The sequence below is a fragment of the Odontesthes bonariensis genome, chromosome 12 (genome assembly GCF_027942865.1).
Source record: "Odontesthes bonariensis isolate fOdoBon6 chromosome 12, fOdoBon6.hap1, whole genome shotgun sequence".
NCBI classification, from domain to species: Eukaryota; Metazoa; Chordata; class Actinopteri; order Atheriniformes; family Atherinopsidae; genus Odontesthes; species Odontesthes bonariensis.
Window position 1 is genome coordinate 23,512,798 of NC_134517.1, and position 16,567 is coordinate 23,529,364.

The 16,567-nt window shown below is 42.6% G+C and overlaps 2 protein-coding genes across 14 annotated transcripts in view; both read right to left on the reverse strand.

The window, feature by feature from the left end:
* The window catches only part of fmnl2a (formin-like 2a), a 44,487-nt gene extending 36,035 nt beyond the window's left edge, over positions 1-8,452 (reverse strand). For all 13 annotated transcript variants that reach the window (XM_075479775.1, XM_075479774.1, XM_075479767.1 and 10 more), the window contains exon 1: positions 7,781-8,452. In XM_075479775.1, coding sequence (XP_075335890.1) covers positions 7,781-7,894 — 114 coding nt within the window. In that variant the 5' untranslated portion in view covers positions 7,895-8,452. The remainder of the gene's footprint in view (positions 1-7,780) is intronic.
* A 4,228-nt stretch (positions 8,453-12,680) lies between these two features.
* On the reverse strand, positions 12,681-16,322 carry sumo3b (small ubiquitin like modifier 3b). The gene is made up of 4 exons (XM_075479777.1): positions 16,062-16,322; positions 15,411-15,539; positions 15,201-15,272; positions 12,681-13,727 (listed from the first exon to the last, which is right to left on the reverse strand). The coding sequence occupies exons 1-4, from the start codon at positions 16,080-16,082 to the stop codon at positions 13,665-13,667; spliced, it is 285 nt and encodes a 94-aa protein (XP_075335892.1). The 5' UTR covers positions 16,083-16,322; the 3' UTR covers positions 12,681-13,664.
* Positions 16,323-16,567: the final 245 nt, after the last annotated feature.

Here is a 16,567-nt window from a genome sequence, read left to right on the forward strand (position 1 = left end):
AAAAAAGGAAAAAAAGAAAACACCCATATGTACAAATGCTTAACCAAACAACTGCAATTGTTGTTGTTGTTGTGTGGTGTGTTTGCACAGCTCAGACAAACATAAGAACTGCCATATTCATAGTGGAGGCTGTCTGGGTTAAAGGGGCTACTGAAGGGAGAAAGGAGTTGGCCAGCCCTGAGGCATGCGCCATTCAAAGCGGGCTTCCCTCCAGTCATTAGCGCAGCGTGGCTCTGTAATCCCCGCCGCTCTTTGGGGGCACAGGTGTCCCCTGTCTGTCCCCAGATTAGCTCTGTAATCCGCGGGACACCCGTCCCCCCCCCCCCCCCCCCCCCCCCCAACTCTACAGTAGTTCTCATGTTTGTGAAGCTGTTGACTGGAATGTCTCTACAGCAAATGGTGACTTTAAATGATTGTGCCCCCCAACGCCTTTTTTTTTCCCCCACCACATTCCAGAGGTGTTTCCTACATTATGGACAAGAGTTGTGATCTTAGATGCTATTTTTTTTTTTTGGACAATCCTTTAACAAAGTTTGTGCAAGCTATCATGGAAGAAAGCGCCACAATACTGTAGCGTTGTCTGTTAAGCGCTGTCAAGAAACTAGCACAACTCTAACGCACTGAGTGTCTGGTGCAAACGAAATTCAGCAGCTGCAAGTCGGAAAAGCCTTTTTTTTTTTTTTTAAAACTCTTTTAAAAATCCCCCGTGTGCAATCTTGAAATTGGCGTGTAATGCCAAGCTGCTCTGTCTGGTATCGTTGTTCGATATTCCTTAAGAGATTACATTTAAAAATCCATAACACTTCATCTGTGCCGTTGCCAAATGTACAGTTTATTATGAGAAGCTGAGCGCATTGTTTGCGCCGTGAGTAAAATTCCCTATGCCTTGTGAAACCTGCATCGGCGCTGGGTGTCTTCCACATACCAGAACAGCATTATGAACACGGTTTGGAGCAGCAGGGCGCTGTCCAAATAAAACAAGTGATACATGGACGCAGAAGGCCGCGCCTGACCAGATGTTGTGAAGTTGCGAAAGAGTCTCAAGCGAGGTGGAGTCCATGCTGCGTTCCAGCTCCGCAGCATGGTGACCCAACAAGAATTGGACAAGTTGTTTATCTAAAATAATGTGGCGTTATCGCACTCAGGAAAGCCTATTTTTGTACAGACGCATACTGTATATATGAAGAGGTAGGCGCGACCAAACTCTTGACTCGTACTGTATATCCACTGCAACATGAAATGACAGCAGATTTAGACATTCTTAAGTGAAAAGCATGTTAAATACAACCTGTCATGTCACGCACGAGCAGAAATAGCAGGTATACTGTAACAGTCGTAAACATCTGCACGCATCCTCGGACCTGTTTGCTTTTGCTTTATTTTGTGTTTAGCTTAACACCAGGAAGCTTTACTGGTGTTTGGAGGCATCAAATTAAACTAGCGTAACACTTTTAAGAGTTTGCATGCTTTAACACTTTATGACCCAGCCAAGAGCTGGCATGACAGGACTGGTTTCTGCACATTATCCAATCCTGCAATCACACCACAGTAACTTCCCCTTGTAGCTGAAGTCAACATCTCTAAAACACTGAGGAGTAAACTGCTGTTCGGTCACTTATTCTAATTAAACCACTAATGTATTCTGGTGCCCACCACAGCAATGTGCTTTCCAGTGCAGGGAAGGAGGCGCTGAACGGGAGCATGAAACCATGCTGCTGCTGGTTACACAGGCAAGAAAGTTATTCCAGGCTTCTCATTGAAAAAGAAGAGTAAGGCTGATATGAGGGGCTGAGTAAGAGGGGTATCATCTGTCTGTAGCAGTGTGTCTGGGTCAGATGACTCCTGCATTAAACCCTGGCAATGAAGCGCTGAAGTACATTCTAATGTCACGGGACCTCCCTCTTTGTCCTGCAGATGTTAACGCTGGCAAGTCTTTACCCGAAAAAACCTGCCTGTTAGACGCTGGCAGCTTCCAAACCAGGAAATGTTCACAGAAAAAAAAAAAAAAAACATTCAATGAGAGCCAGTTAAAAAGGAATAAGATCATATGAACCAAGGTCTAAAGTGAAGTTTATAGCTGAGGATATGATGTTTTACTGTATGGTAAACTCCATCTATAGACTTTTTTTCTTCAGGTGAGCCTCTCGGATGCACTTTATTATGCTTTGAGTATGAATGAGCCACCGGATGAAAACTTTTCCAGGACGATGTGACTAAGTAAAGCTCAATACTCATCAAGATAACGCTGACCCTGACACCACAACATACCATCTAATTGGAGTCACAAAGACACAGGGGTTTGAATGTTTTTGCACAACTAATTTTCTGATAAAACTAGACAGCTTAAAAAAAAAAAACTCTAGAATTCTTAAAAAGGTTCATCACAAAAACACCGGCTCTCGTGCAGCACTTTGGCCAAGCAGTCCGGCTTCATAGCACAGCTGCCACTTTGGAGCCTCGACAGATCCTGACCATAATGCACTTCTCCACAGAGTTGAGACTCTGACGCTCTTTTGTGTGAGCTGGGACAGGTCCTGCTGAACAACTCTGGCAATGAACTGCGAACAACATGAAAGGACCAGACTGGCCCTTTCAAGGCCGCGTCATGGCACACCTGCAGGAAGAACTACAGCAAGGATTTATTCAGGCAAGTCAAAACACAGCGACTCCAAGTTGGTGTCAAAACTGCAAGGACATGACTGTTTTTTGAAAATACAGTCACATCCTCAGCAGAAAGTTGGGTTGTTTTATTATTCTGTAACCAGACACTCCAGAGAATGTGAGTTCAGCACTCAAAAAAGGTTAATACAAGTTTGAAGCCAGTGTAATCAAAATTAAATCTATGTTAAAGGTGTTTGGCGGGTGCTGGAAGTTGTGTCTGCCATCCATAAGACAGAGCAACGAACTCCCAAACATGCAGGTGTCAACATTGAACTGAGAACAATACTAACTGAAGCCTCACTCGTTTCAAGATCTGCACCCACATAATCAACTGATCCCGTGTCAAGATATCTCTAGTCTGCGGTTCGAGGTTTCAGACAGCACTGAAAATCTCCTCCATCAGCCTGCAAAGGCCCGAATGCTGGCCGCCATTGCTCCCCAAGCATTTCATGCTCAGCTCTGTTGTGATTAATTGGTGGGAGAGAGCGTCCTGGGGACTCAACACAGCAGAATCATGCATGCCGGGAATGCATGGTGGTCTTTTGCAGCCTGCCGGGCCTGGGTCCGGTGCCAGGCTCCGTCTAAGGCACTCCGCAGAATAAAGAGCAACTCTGTTCGATGGGCCTGACGCACGGGATCCAGCCACTGTTCACCCTCCGCGCCTGAGACAATACCCATTGTTCTGCTTTTTAATGAAGAAGAGGGTTAGCTTAGTCACTTCCTGGGTGTCATAAAGCGATGGGGAGGGGGCTGCGTCTCCACACCGGTGGATAGCATGCTAACAGATAGCCCTAATTTACATGTTGCCACTTGCTGACCTGACATTATAGCTTGGTTTTTTCTTTCCATTATGTTTTCTATGGTACCGATGAGTGTCAGATTAAAAAAATAAAAAATAAAAATCTGCCCTTTTGACATTCTATGCCACATAAAGTGACCCAAAACAGCATTCATTTGTAGATATGCATGATCCAATGTTGTTGTCACAACATTTGTGAAGCTTAACATGAATGTTCAGCCTTCCAATCTCAAAATTCACTGCAATAGACTAATGGAAATTGAAGTAAGCCAGGAGGTGCTTAAACTTGAACTGGTGTGTAGGTAAACAGCCGACCCCGTCTGAACCTGTCATGGTGACAAATTAGATTTCAGCCTAACATGAAAGGCTATTGTAGTGATTAATTTGAAGAGTAGATTTCAGATGCAGTACCCCACAACACAAATAGCAGCTCGTGGCACTTCAGCTGCCTTTAAACAAAGCAGCTTAGATCTAATCTGGGCAGACTATTGGGAAGAGCAGCAACAACAACAGGAGCTAAGCCTACAGTCCCCCATATGGCATTTAATTGAGTAACCTCTCTGCCTTCCCAGCAGCAGTCATGATGTTCAGCAAACACAAGGACCTTGAGATTCAAGTGGACGATATCCTGGATGTGGGTACAATTTAATTTGACGTCAGCTCTGTGGTTAGCTGAGGCTGAGGAGCAGACATGAGGCCTGGGCTACATTCCTGTCATACACAGTCATTTTCCTTTGGTTCAGTGTCACACATATAGACTCAATAACGCTCCACATGTGACTCACAAAGATTGATTGCACTCATTTAGCATACTTTCAGATATTGACCAAGAGACATAAATGCCACTTTTCAGCTTTGCTAAGACTCTTAAACAGTTCATGTTGCATCGACTGGGCATTAAGTGTGGAATAAACTGATCCACTGGGAATCTGACAATTGACCAGCCATAAAGTGAACTCACTGGGATAAAGGGACTATGCTATTATGAAGAATAAACACAGAGAGAGCTAACTCATAATCATGTGTAACCTATCCCCTGCATATTTACTTAACCAGTACTACAGCAACCAGAAGGGGTGCAAATTGGCAAATTATTCCAAGACTAATTACAGAATCGTTTTACTTTATTTTGAAGCCTGGCTTACATAACCAAGCGGACAAAGTTCCACAAACCATAAATAGCAAAGAAGCACAGATTAAAAAACAACGATGACAGCTGCACGGGACAGTCTTCATTCTCTTATCCCTTTGTGTCACTCTATAACAAAGCAGGTTTTTGTCCACTTTAATTTTTGTCTCGTTCACAGCCGAGCAAAGCAAAAGGACCAACAACAACTCTACCAAAACTAAGAGCAGCCCACAGCTCAGATTGTTCCACATACTTATGATATTGCACCCAAGTGGCAGTTAAATGCTCCAACATGTAGATGTGCGTTTGTGATACATGAGAAGAGAGCGCACCGAGATCAATGTTCAGCCCATTAGTGCAGACTCAGCCTTTCAGGAGTACGCTTTAAAATAAAGGAAAAAAATAGATTTAAAAAAGTTACACTATTAATGAGCATGATGTGGACTCTTTTAAATATACACCAATCACTTTATAACAAGTGCCTGAATGCCTGCGATGAAAATCCACAACCCCTTCCATACTTTAAACAGTGAATATTTGGGTTAAACCTCCATCCGACTTCATGGCCAAGGCTGCATGTGAAGCAGCCACTCCCATCATGGCGACAAATGATGTTACAATTAGCAGATCCGTCCTTTCCTCCAGGAATGCTTAGACTTCAAGGGGAGCTTTTATTTAGAGGAATCTGCAGACTAAAACACAACCGTATCCAAGGGCAGGGTGGGTTAAAATTTAACTTACTGCAGTTCTGAAGAAGCTGAAGCAACTTCAGTTGTATTTTGATGTGTTTACTTATGCATTCCTTGTGTAAGCTGAGCCCATGGAATTTGCGTTATCGGCATGCTAAAGCAGTTTTAAATTGTAAAAATGAGATAAAAATATAACCCTGTGCTTGCAATAAGGCAGAGCAATAAAAAAAAAAAAACATTTTAAAACCTCTGAGATGTCAGATGTCACACCCCCCCCTCCCCAAGATTTGAATAGAGGCTTTTTCACATTGCACAGTGTGTCCCTGATAAGAAATTCATTGTTGTTTGAATGAGGTCGCACACAGCACAAGTCCGTAATCCAAGCGGTTTCCCGCTGCGATGCAGAGCTTCCCTGTTGATCAAACCTATTAAGAGTGGCGAATAAACAGTCCTGGGGCTATTCTTTGATCAATAGGTTGAGAATGAGCTGAATGGAGGCCATATCATAACACGACTGATAAGAGAAAAAAAGAAGCCCCCAAGCCTAATAAATCCCTGTGGGTGCATGAGTGACAGGAAGTGATTAATAAGGGGGCGAAAGAACTGTTGATTAGCAGCCAAGTACAAATCTTGACTCATCAGATTTGGTAACAACGAAGGGATACAAAGATGCCCGAGAGGCATTCATGCTAATCATCGGCTGCTCAAACTGAGGTGAGGTCATCAGAGTCACACAGTGCCACTCAAAAGAGCCCACCGTCATCAGCCACAGCTGAGACACATTAGGGTTTAAATTATGGTAACCAACACTAAATGTTCAGATAATAGCACTTAATTCCTCTAATGCCCGAGGGCTGCCATCCCGCCAAGAGCTGAGGCATCACGCTGGCAGCTGGGAGAAGGAAGGGAGGGAGAGGGGGAGTTCCTGACATACGAAGATCGGCTTTGCTGACAGTTAGCCCAGAAAATCCTCAGTTTAGACCAGTGGGGTTTTTTTTTTTGGAAAGCATAATGTGGGATAAGCTCAAGTACACACTTTATGGATCCTAATCATTTTAGAGAGAGGGACTCCGGGCTCATGATGCTCAGAAACTGTGGGAAGTAGGCAACTCTGACCTCGGATGTGATTAAGGAGGTGGCCCAAAACCCTCAGAGGTGTGACGTCAAACCTTTCTCACCCCCAAAGGTCTGATGCGGGCGGCCTCCACCACAGAATGGGATTCATCAGTGTCTGACAAGCAGCAATCACAACCCGAACACGTCGGCACACAGGGATTCGAGTTCCACCGATCGGCTTTTTGTTTCAGGCTTAACCGCTAAAACAATCTGTGCCGCCAACATTAATCTGAAAGGAAATCTCGCTCTATAAAAGAAAAAACACTTTTCTTTTCCCCCAACAAAACCCAATCTTGAGGCAAAAAAAAAAAAAAAAAACGACATCTTGCTCAAGTCAAATCCTTCTCCTGGGCAGCTAATGCATGAGAGCACTAGGCCAGCCAACAACCAGGTCTGGCCCACATTTTGCCAGCTCTCAAATTTCCCTTCAATGTTCTTTTGTGCAGGTTTTTATTCACCAACTAAGCAGAGTCGTGGAAAATAACTCGCTCGCTTTAACTCACAGCAATGGCTCAGATAATCGCGCCTAATGAAAAGATGGCAAATAACACTATGGACACATTTGCACTAACAGTTTGATGGGAGGTTTTCAAGCACCGGTGGCCAATTACAAATTTGTTGGATAAAAAGCTGTCCTGCCCGTTTCTTTCCACACAGCCGAAGGATCATTTTCCAAAAGTGTTCAGTCAGCACTAAGTCCCAGCAGGGTAACTTAATTGTTGACAGATCTGTTGACTCTTTATGATGTGACAGGGGGCGATTCAAAAGACCTGGCATGCTGGGCACTTAAGACTTCAGTAGTGAGCCAGTTTCTGGACTCATAAAGCTGAAGGAAGGGTGGCCATAAAACCAGTGCTTTTTCAGAGTTAACAGTGCAGGTGTCTCTGGAGTCCACGCTTTGAAATGTACTGAAGCAGCAAAGCCATCACGGGAGGTTACAAATGCAAACATTCAGTCCAAGGGAAGCGAAATGTGACATTTGGTGTGTTACAGCGTCGCGCGGGGCAACGTTTACAGGTCGGTGGAAATTTCAAGATTGCTTTTTTTTTTCTTTTACTCAAAGGCTTAAAAAACACACAAAAAAACCACAAAAGAGTTGAAATGTCCACAGCCCTGCTAAAACGTCTTCAAACACTTTGATTCAAGTCGAAAGCACTCATTTAAGATGTCAGAGACGGATGCAGATCTGGAGTCGTTCTGACACAAGGAAACTTTTTTTTTTCTTTTTCTGGACAACAAAAGAAAGGATCGGGCGTGCTGGACAAACAAGAGGTCCAACCTACACACACAGCTGTCCCATCCCTGGACACTGAAGCATGGAGGGAACAAAGAGGGAGACGTGGAAGCAACTTTTTTCTCTCTCTTTTTTTCTGTACATTTTCTTACCAAAACGACAGCAAATCTCTCCTCCAGTTCACCTGGCTCTGGCATGGGCAGTTTCAGGGGCATGTTGTGTCCCCTGAGATCAGTGTGCTGGTCCATGCTCCCTGCGTTCCCCATGTTTGCTTCTTAACTCCAGCCAACAGGCACAACTTTTCACCCCTCGTTCACTTGGGGGGAAAAAATCTCCGCAACGGCGAAAAAGGAAAATATCCGCACGCCCTTCTGTTTGCTCAGTCGCCCTCTCAGGCTCCCTGCTGATTTATCCAGGTTACTTCTTCTTCTTCTTCTTTTTCTTCTTCTTCAATATAAAACACATGAGAGAAAGGCAGCATAACGCGACGGGTCCGAGCGGCAGCAGCAGCGGAGTCCCTGATGAGACATTTTCACGGCGGGCGCAAGGAAGAAACCTAAAAGCGTGACTCGATCCGCGCGGACCTCTCCTCGCTGTTATCCGTATCTTGCACAATTTGGGCTCCACTCCCAGCCGGTAGAAATGACGACGGGCATGATTCACGCTTATTGCAATCCCCTGTCTCTTAGCAGTGAGTGAGCGGAGGTGGCTTTCCTAATCCCTGCGCTGCTGACCAGCTTGTTAAAGAGGAGGGGGTTCACACACACTCAGGGGCTGCACGCACACTCAGCCCTCTCCACAATAAGCCTTTTCAGGGGTAAACCTCCCACTTCTTCTTGGGGCGTAGCTCCCAAAGCCGTAGCCAAGGAGATGATATTTTCGGCGTTGCATTGTGGTACTTTGAGTCCATTGTAAGAGGACTTGGGTCCGTGGCGACCCCAGGCCAAGGGGCCCCTTAAGGGCCCCTTTTACATGTGGAGGACGATAAAGAGGCAACATAGAGTGAACCCTTTGTTTTTCTTTGCGACGGTGGAAGGTAACTTAGTACATTTACTCAACTACTGCACTGAAGTACAAATTTGAGGTTATATTTGACGGTTTTTCGTAACTTTTAAGAGGAGGGGTCTCCAAATTTACTTAGTTTTGGAAAACTTCCAAAAAGCTGTCTGTGTTATGGGGGTCACACTTGAGATGTTTGTAAGTTGTTAGAAGAACCAAATAGTCGGGGGTCTTGTAAAGTTTTTGACCAACAAACATTCGAATAATCACTCATAACAAAGTATATACTACAAAAAACGATAACAGACGTTTTATGTGCCCTCTTCTCCCAATAATCATGTCATGACCCTGCATATTAAAGCTCTCCTAGTTAGCTTACCTGAAGCTGCTACAACTGCATCTTGATGCTTGCACACTAATGCGTCAGTATTGATATTTTGACGTTGCAAAATATGAAAATATACCAGTAAGAGTACCAAACTGATATTTTACGTTCATGCTTCAGCCATATTTTGCTGCTACTACCCACATACTTTTATGAATGTAGGACTCGTAAGACATTTAGATGTAAAGGAGTGTCCGTGGGGCCAATTTGTCACAATTAGAATTAATAAACCAAAAATTTTTGTCTAAGAAGCTCTCTCAGAGACGGTTCAGACTTGGCAACACAGGCATCCTGGGTAATTGGATCATAAGTGGGCATCTCTAGGTATTCACCCCTTCATCTTCACATAGGTTTTGGAGAGTGTAAACAACAATATTTACCACTTTACCAATATTCGTCCGGTGTGAAGTAACAAGCGTTTACACAGACTTCTCTCCCCCTGGGGATTTCACGGCCACTCACACATTGATTTTTTGCACTGACCTGAAATGCAAGCAACCCACAGGTGACAACTGCTCTACTGACTGATGATGGTGATGGACAGGCCGGTCAATGATACACATGTTCACTTTCAGAGCAAAAAAAGTAGGGATATCTTAGACCCGTACTTAAGTTTAGTGCTTGAGTAATAACAGTAATCAGTAAGCAGGACCACTGCAATGTACAAGAAGTGATAAGGCATAATGTTATTGGTAGAAAATGAACGGCGAGTCATTTCACAGAGCAAGACAATTCCAACATGAAAACTGACCTTAAAAACACGTGAAAATACCACTTTGTAATTTGCCGTGTGTTGTTGTTCACTTGAGGTTGTGTTTATCTTGTTCTAAAACCTAGTAAAGAGCAGATTTTTTGGTCTGCTTTTTAAATATCCTGATACCCTAGAATTGAAAGAACTGACAGAGCATCTACTTTCTTTTGTACCTAACTCTATGCTCCATTACATTTTTCATTGAAAGAACAGTTTTTACTGATTGTGTGAATGTCTGATTTTATTTCCATAGCTCTGGTCTTCAGTGTGCCGCTTCACCATCACATTATTATCATTATGACTAACATCCTGTGAATTTCCTCCTAAATATCCCATTAGACCAAAGTTTTTTTGGACAAAACCATCAGGAAACACAAGTTTCTGTTCCAGACAGCCTCTGCAGCTCCGCGGATACTCTTTGGATCACTGGAGAGCAGTTAGCGCATTGACTGCGTTACTCCAGACAGTCATCCCTTTTTTTTTTTTTTTTGTCTCCCGTCTTCGGTGTCTTCAACGCGCATTAAAAAGAAATCTGATCCATTCAGGGTGCGGACCGCATTATGCGCATGAAGGTGACATCAGCAAGCAGAGCTCTGGAGATGATCCAGAGGTTCTAAACATGCACAGTGGTTTCATTCAGGATGCTGGACTGATTCCACTTGGGAGGATGTCACATCTGAAGTTAGCTGGCAGGACACACTGAGGACACGAAACACAGCTGACTGACCTCATGCATTCATTACGCGTTGCCAGTTAAGTTGATCTGTCCTTTTTGAGGACCACTCCCCCTCTTCTGTGTATCTTATGTGTACCACATGTTTGTCTGCTTAATGGATTCTATATACTTAAATGGTGTTCTCATAACCTGATTACAGATCAACAATCTCCTATGCAGGAGCTTAACATCAATATTTACCCCTTAACTTATTAAAATATATACTGAACACATACAGATGTTTAGATTGAAGAAAATGAAAGCTTCTTAAATCAATGAGTTTCTCACTTGTCTCCTGCTTTTTCACTACAGAGCATGCGGTGATCTATATGGAAATCATGTTCTTTTCCATCATGACATGTTGCAGGTTACTGCAAATTTGTTAGAAAAATGTAGAAATAGCAAAGGAAAGTCTGAATGGCGAGACAAAGAGGTACAGACTGTTTTAGTTATGTTGCAGTTCTGAATAATGCCAACAAAAAAACGTGGGGAAAAAATTGAAAAGGCCCACACTAATGCTGTACATTATTCCTCCGCCGGACTTCCTCATGGCTCAATGTTTCCTCTGTGGTAGTTTGATTAAACACAAACTAATATAGGAATATGCAATTCCCAACTATCTTCAAGAGACTACCATGAGATCATGTTGTAGGAAATAACTGCAACTGGATTTTATCTTGTCATTAATGTGACATGTTGTGCATTAATAGTACATGAATAAACAAACTTTCATTTGCCAGCAAGCCTCGATCGAAAGGCCTCTTGAGGTAAAGCACCACTCACAGATATTTACTTTTAGAAGAACATCTCTTATATACAGAGGCTCATAATAGTCAACATTAACATAAACTGACATTTAATGCATTTTTAATACAATTGCAACCCCTCTTCTTATTCAACCGGACTGTTTTATCACACATGCATGTATAAAGCACGTATACATGGAGCTGAACGTGAAAATCCACTTTTTATCTGAATAAATGAGCGCTCCTTTCTCCATTGTGAGAGCAAACCGGCACGTGACTCAAGCTCGACAATGACTAAACTTTCTAACAATCACAATTATGCAGCGTTACTCTCGTCACTGTGGAGCAAAACAAACGAGGTTGTGTGCTGACTCGCAAGCGTTCCTACAGCTGATGCTGACATAGCAAACAAAGAATAGTAATAAAGACAAAAAAAACAGGAATCAATTAGCTGATGGAAATCTTTTGCATCCCCCCCCCCCCAAATATTTGGCCATTCGTCTCTTTCTATAGATTGCTTCTTCCAGCATGCCTGAAACAGACATTTCCCCCAAAATCACTAATTAGCACAGTGTAACAGCTCAGCTTTTCGCTAAACACAACGTATTGTGTATTGTTTGAGGGACTGTGCATTAAACCACAGCCGGAGGTTGGATGTATGGGCGGAAGGGGGCACCTTGCAGCTGTTTCTGGGGAAATATGACTGACTGCTGATATCTCCACGAGGAAATATGAAATGTCAAATGGGTGCCAAAAATAAATGCAGTACAATCAGACCTCTGTGTGAGGACTCTCAGGGAGTTCACTTGGCTGCTCTGTACAGTAACATCTGTGAAATCAAGTTCACTTAAATAAGAGTAAGAGAGAGAGAGAGGGGGCTCTCAAAGTTTTTTTTCGTTTTCCCCCTCTCAGGACTCAAGTGGAGTAACAAACATGTCTGTGTTTTAATTTCAGAACATGAAAACAACCCAGTGATTTAAGTAGTTGGTAACGCAGATTTAACAGAGGAAGTCAGATTTCTCCCACTTTAGAATAATGGCGCCATCTGGTGTTTTAGAAGTAAAATTGCCACATTGAACGGGGCAGAGGTGACATCTTTTCTAAACCATAATTTATTGGTCAAAATACTTATTTACGTGTTTTACAAGAAGAAAACCCACCAAGATAAGCCTTTTGCACAATTCCACATTGAAATCAAACATATCCGTTCTGAATATTAGAAAATATCAATTTCAATCCACTTTCACACAAATAGAAGCCAACATACAATTCAAGAGGTATCAAACTATATTTATTGTATACAGAATAGGGACAACCAATAATGTACAAAGGAACGAAAAAAAAAACAAATGTCAACCTACAACCCTCAAATGTTCCATTTTTGGATCGCTGGTAGACATTTTTATGTACATTTAAAAAAAAAACAAAAAACAAAAAAAACACACCTACTAAAAAAAAAGTAAAGAAAAAAGATTTAATAGGCTTTTTACAAACTTATTCAAAATTGGCAACACAGTATGAATGACTGGGTGTGTGTAAAACCGACAAATATTTAACCTCATAGGAAGATTGACAAAGTTAAATGTTCATTCGTCCCCGTCCTGAACGGGTGTGACACAATTCGGCGCACACACGGTTCTCCCAGGTGCAACAGTATGAAGTATGACACCAATATAGCGTACGGTAACTTTTACATCTACACTTCAGTAAACACAACCCTTTCAATATTTTTTTTTTGGTCCAGAAACCTTGTTGTACTTTATTCACCATTCAGTTAAATCAGCTTTTAAGGGTAAACGTGTCCACATTTGATCTTTATATGTACTTATCTGGCTTGTTAATGGTAAATTGGAAATGGACATAAGTTATCTTTGAATATTCTTTCGAAAGAAGAAGAAAAAAAAAAAAAAGAAGGTTATGCGAGATGTCAGAACGACTGCTACCACCTATGGCCAGATTATCACCAGAGCATTCCACATACCAGAATCCTAACATGTACATCAGTTAAAATAGCTCAGTCCGACCCTGAATTTGAATGCTTACCACACTTTGAAAAACAAAAAGAAGTCATTCAGTGTATGATGCATTAGAAATGCAGGGAGAGAAAGGGGGGGGGGCCTCATCACAGGACCACTGTTTTTTCTTCTTCTCCCCATTACAAAGCATGTCTGATTTGAGATGAGTCCCTGCCTTGGACAATTTTAAAATCATCCATTTAGGTGAATAAAACACATTTAAAAAAAGGCCATCCTGCACCTCAGTCAGGATTTAGCCCCCAATGAGCAAATGTTTTTGTCATGAACTGCCCGACATTTAAGCCAAGCACCGAAAAAAGGAATTAAAACTTAAGGGGGAAAAAAGAAAAGAAAAAAAAAGCAGAAATAAACAAATGCAACATTAAAAAAATATGGTGACGTTCTATCAACAGTCCACAAGCCACTCAGTAGACTCCTCCCGTTTGTTGCTGAAATACATCAATAGTGTCCTCATCTTCCATCTCCAGCTGCAAAAAAAGTATGGTTACACATTAGTTAAAGGAACAAGATAAACATACGGACAGTTTTCTCCGATAGCTCTTAATTGTCAAAGATTTGTAGAGAATAGAGATCCTTAAACATGACGGCAGCAACAGAAACGATGCTGCACAGCTACACAGAACACATATCTTACAGGGCTAAACAACTTCCCCAGATTTGACCAATTTTACACGACAGCAACACCAGTAAGAGCTGACCAGTAGCAATCAACACAATCATCACCGGTGGAGTCGTAATAAACTAAATGTTCATCTGTGTCACGTAGAGGAGTCAAACACAGGCGCAAGTTGTAGCTGAACAGGAGGCAAATAGATGCCGATGTGCTTTTCGAATACAATAAGGGGAGAACATCAGAACAATATTTTCCGAAAGAGAATGTTTGATGAAGAGCGGATTTAATGAGGACTGAGGCCAAGGATACCCATGAGGCACAAGGTCCATTAGATGAGATGGAAAACAACTGTTTAGCATAACAATGATGGGGGTGTGCTTGGGCCACATGGGGAAACAATGGATTTGGAAGAAGCTCTATCCCCCCCCCCCTTCTTTGTGAACATGTCAGCAGGGTTTATAGAGGACAATCAAAGTGCTTCTATGATATGACAAATATGCATCACAACATATGATCGTATCAAACAGCGCTTTACTTTAAAGGTCACAAATCAAAAACAAGTTTTTAGAAGACATCCCATTTCATTAGGAGCATATAACAAATTAATGAGCCATTTTCTCAGTGACCGGAGCATGGAGACAGCTCAGTACCATTAGGAGTGTTTAACAGCGTCTAAACTGAAAAACCCCTCGGCCACAGCTGCATGCTGCAGTCATTTTACATCAAAAGGTCTCAGCCTCAGGGCTCACAATGCCGAACAAAGTGAAAACCAAAACAGTGGCTACAAGTTACCTTCAACTTTTACAACATTCTGCCTGCGTCATTCAATAACAGCCCAAAAAGGTTCACTTTTGAGGTCCAAAGTGAACTTCGGTGCACGACTTCTTGGTGAAGCCGACACGCACGAAACTGATCAGCATTTTACAGCCTGGTTTTCGCTTTAAAAAAAGAAAAAGAAAAGCGTTCTGCAACGGTTATGCAAAAAAAAAAATAGAGATAGGCTTGCGTGACAACCTTTATCAGAGGTGGAGTATGGCACAATTCGAGATGCAAGTCAGGGTCTGGATCCAGAGCTTAATCCGCTTTTGGAGGAGGCATGAAGGCTCAGGCCGCCTTCTGCCTTTTTTGTTTCTTGACATATTTAGAATTTCTTTAATTAAAAAACAGTATTGAAGCTGAAATCATTATGTTCAACTACACACTGTGCTGCAAGCTCGTGAGACCCAATTTTGAGGGAGTAAATGTAATGACTTTAGTACAATTCTACACACCAATGCTTCGAGGTGAAAGCGTTTGTCTGCAACATGCTGTATTGTGTTTTACCAACCTGTGCAGGCGTGTCTGTTTCATTGATTGGCTGTCCATCAAACCTAAACCGTATCTGACGAATCGACAATCCCTGCAAGACACAAAACAGACATCAGTGACAATGCATGGAGAATTCAACATTTACTACTGAAACAGAAACAGTCGACACGTCTTTCCATCTCTACAGGGAATGGGCGCTTTACGTTTCAGCCAGCCAGGGCTAACTTGCCTGTCTTTCGCAGTATGCCTTCATTAGTTTGCTGAGCGGGGTATGCCTCTTTATTTTGAACTGAACCACCGATCCGTCCTGACCGGCTACCTTGAGGTTAATGTGGTCGTTCTCAGTCTTCACTCCTTCCTGCAACAAAAGCAGTCATCAGCACAAACGACACACCAGCCAGCGCAACAGCTGCTGGTCTAAACCCAGCCAAGGAGATTTATAAGACACGGGCAGGCCTGGAGGTAGCCGCAAAATTCTGCACCGCTTTCGGTTCCTCCAGGGGCTAGCATAGCAAGCTAGTCCGTGTTCAGAGTGGCGCAGAGTGCAACAATGGCGCAAATGATACGGAAAAACACGAATAATTCATTTCATTAGCAATCTTCCATATCGACATTAGCAAACATTGTTTGCTTAACAGTAACTCGGTGTGAAACAGGAGTGAATGTTGACCATGTTAAAGCGCCAAATACACCAAACTATGCGCCTAAAGCCAAAATATCCGCAAACCTTTGTTTTCGACTACCCGCTCAAACGGGGTGACTGTAGCCTGGAAGCAGGGCTAGCTTAGCACGATATGCTAAAATCAAGTTCCAACTGATATCAGAAACGCTTAATGGCAACGGTGACTAAAATGCTCGGTGGGGGAAGCCCACTACTAACCTTTGGCTTTTCTTCAGACATTCTGCTACTTTCTCGGGTATCTATTACTAACGAGGAGTAGAGGCTATAGGTGTTGAAGCGGGTTATCAGCTCCTCCGGTTCTTTCGTTTGGAACAGGACCGCGCACCGCCCGAAAATTTAAAATGTAATTCGACCAAAAAGGTCACGTGCTGCTCGATTTGTCGGGGCCGTGGATACGTGAGCGCGTATCTTGCGCACTCCCGCGAGAAAGGAAAAAACAAGTAAGAGACGCTCAAGAGCTTCACACAACGATTCCCGTAAATTAAAATGAACTAAAACAGTGTCAACGCAAGCCATGAAAGACACCCAAAATCAAAAGCAGATATTTTAAGGCTGAAAAGGTTAAAAAGAATAAAAACATGGCCCCTCTACTGTATGATAAGATATAAAACTATCTGAAAGATTAATTTAAATTCATAATGTAGGCCTACTGCAACACATTAGACACCCAAAAGGTTGTAAAGAACAAAAACATGCCTTATTTC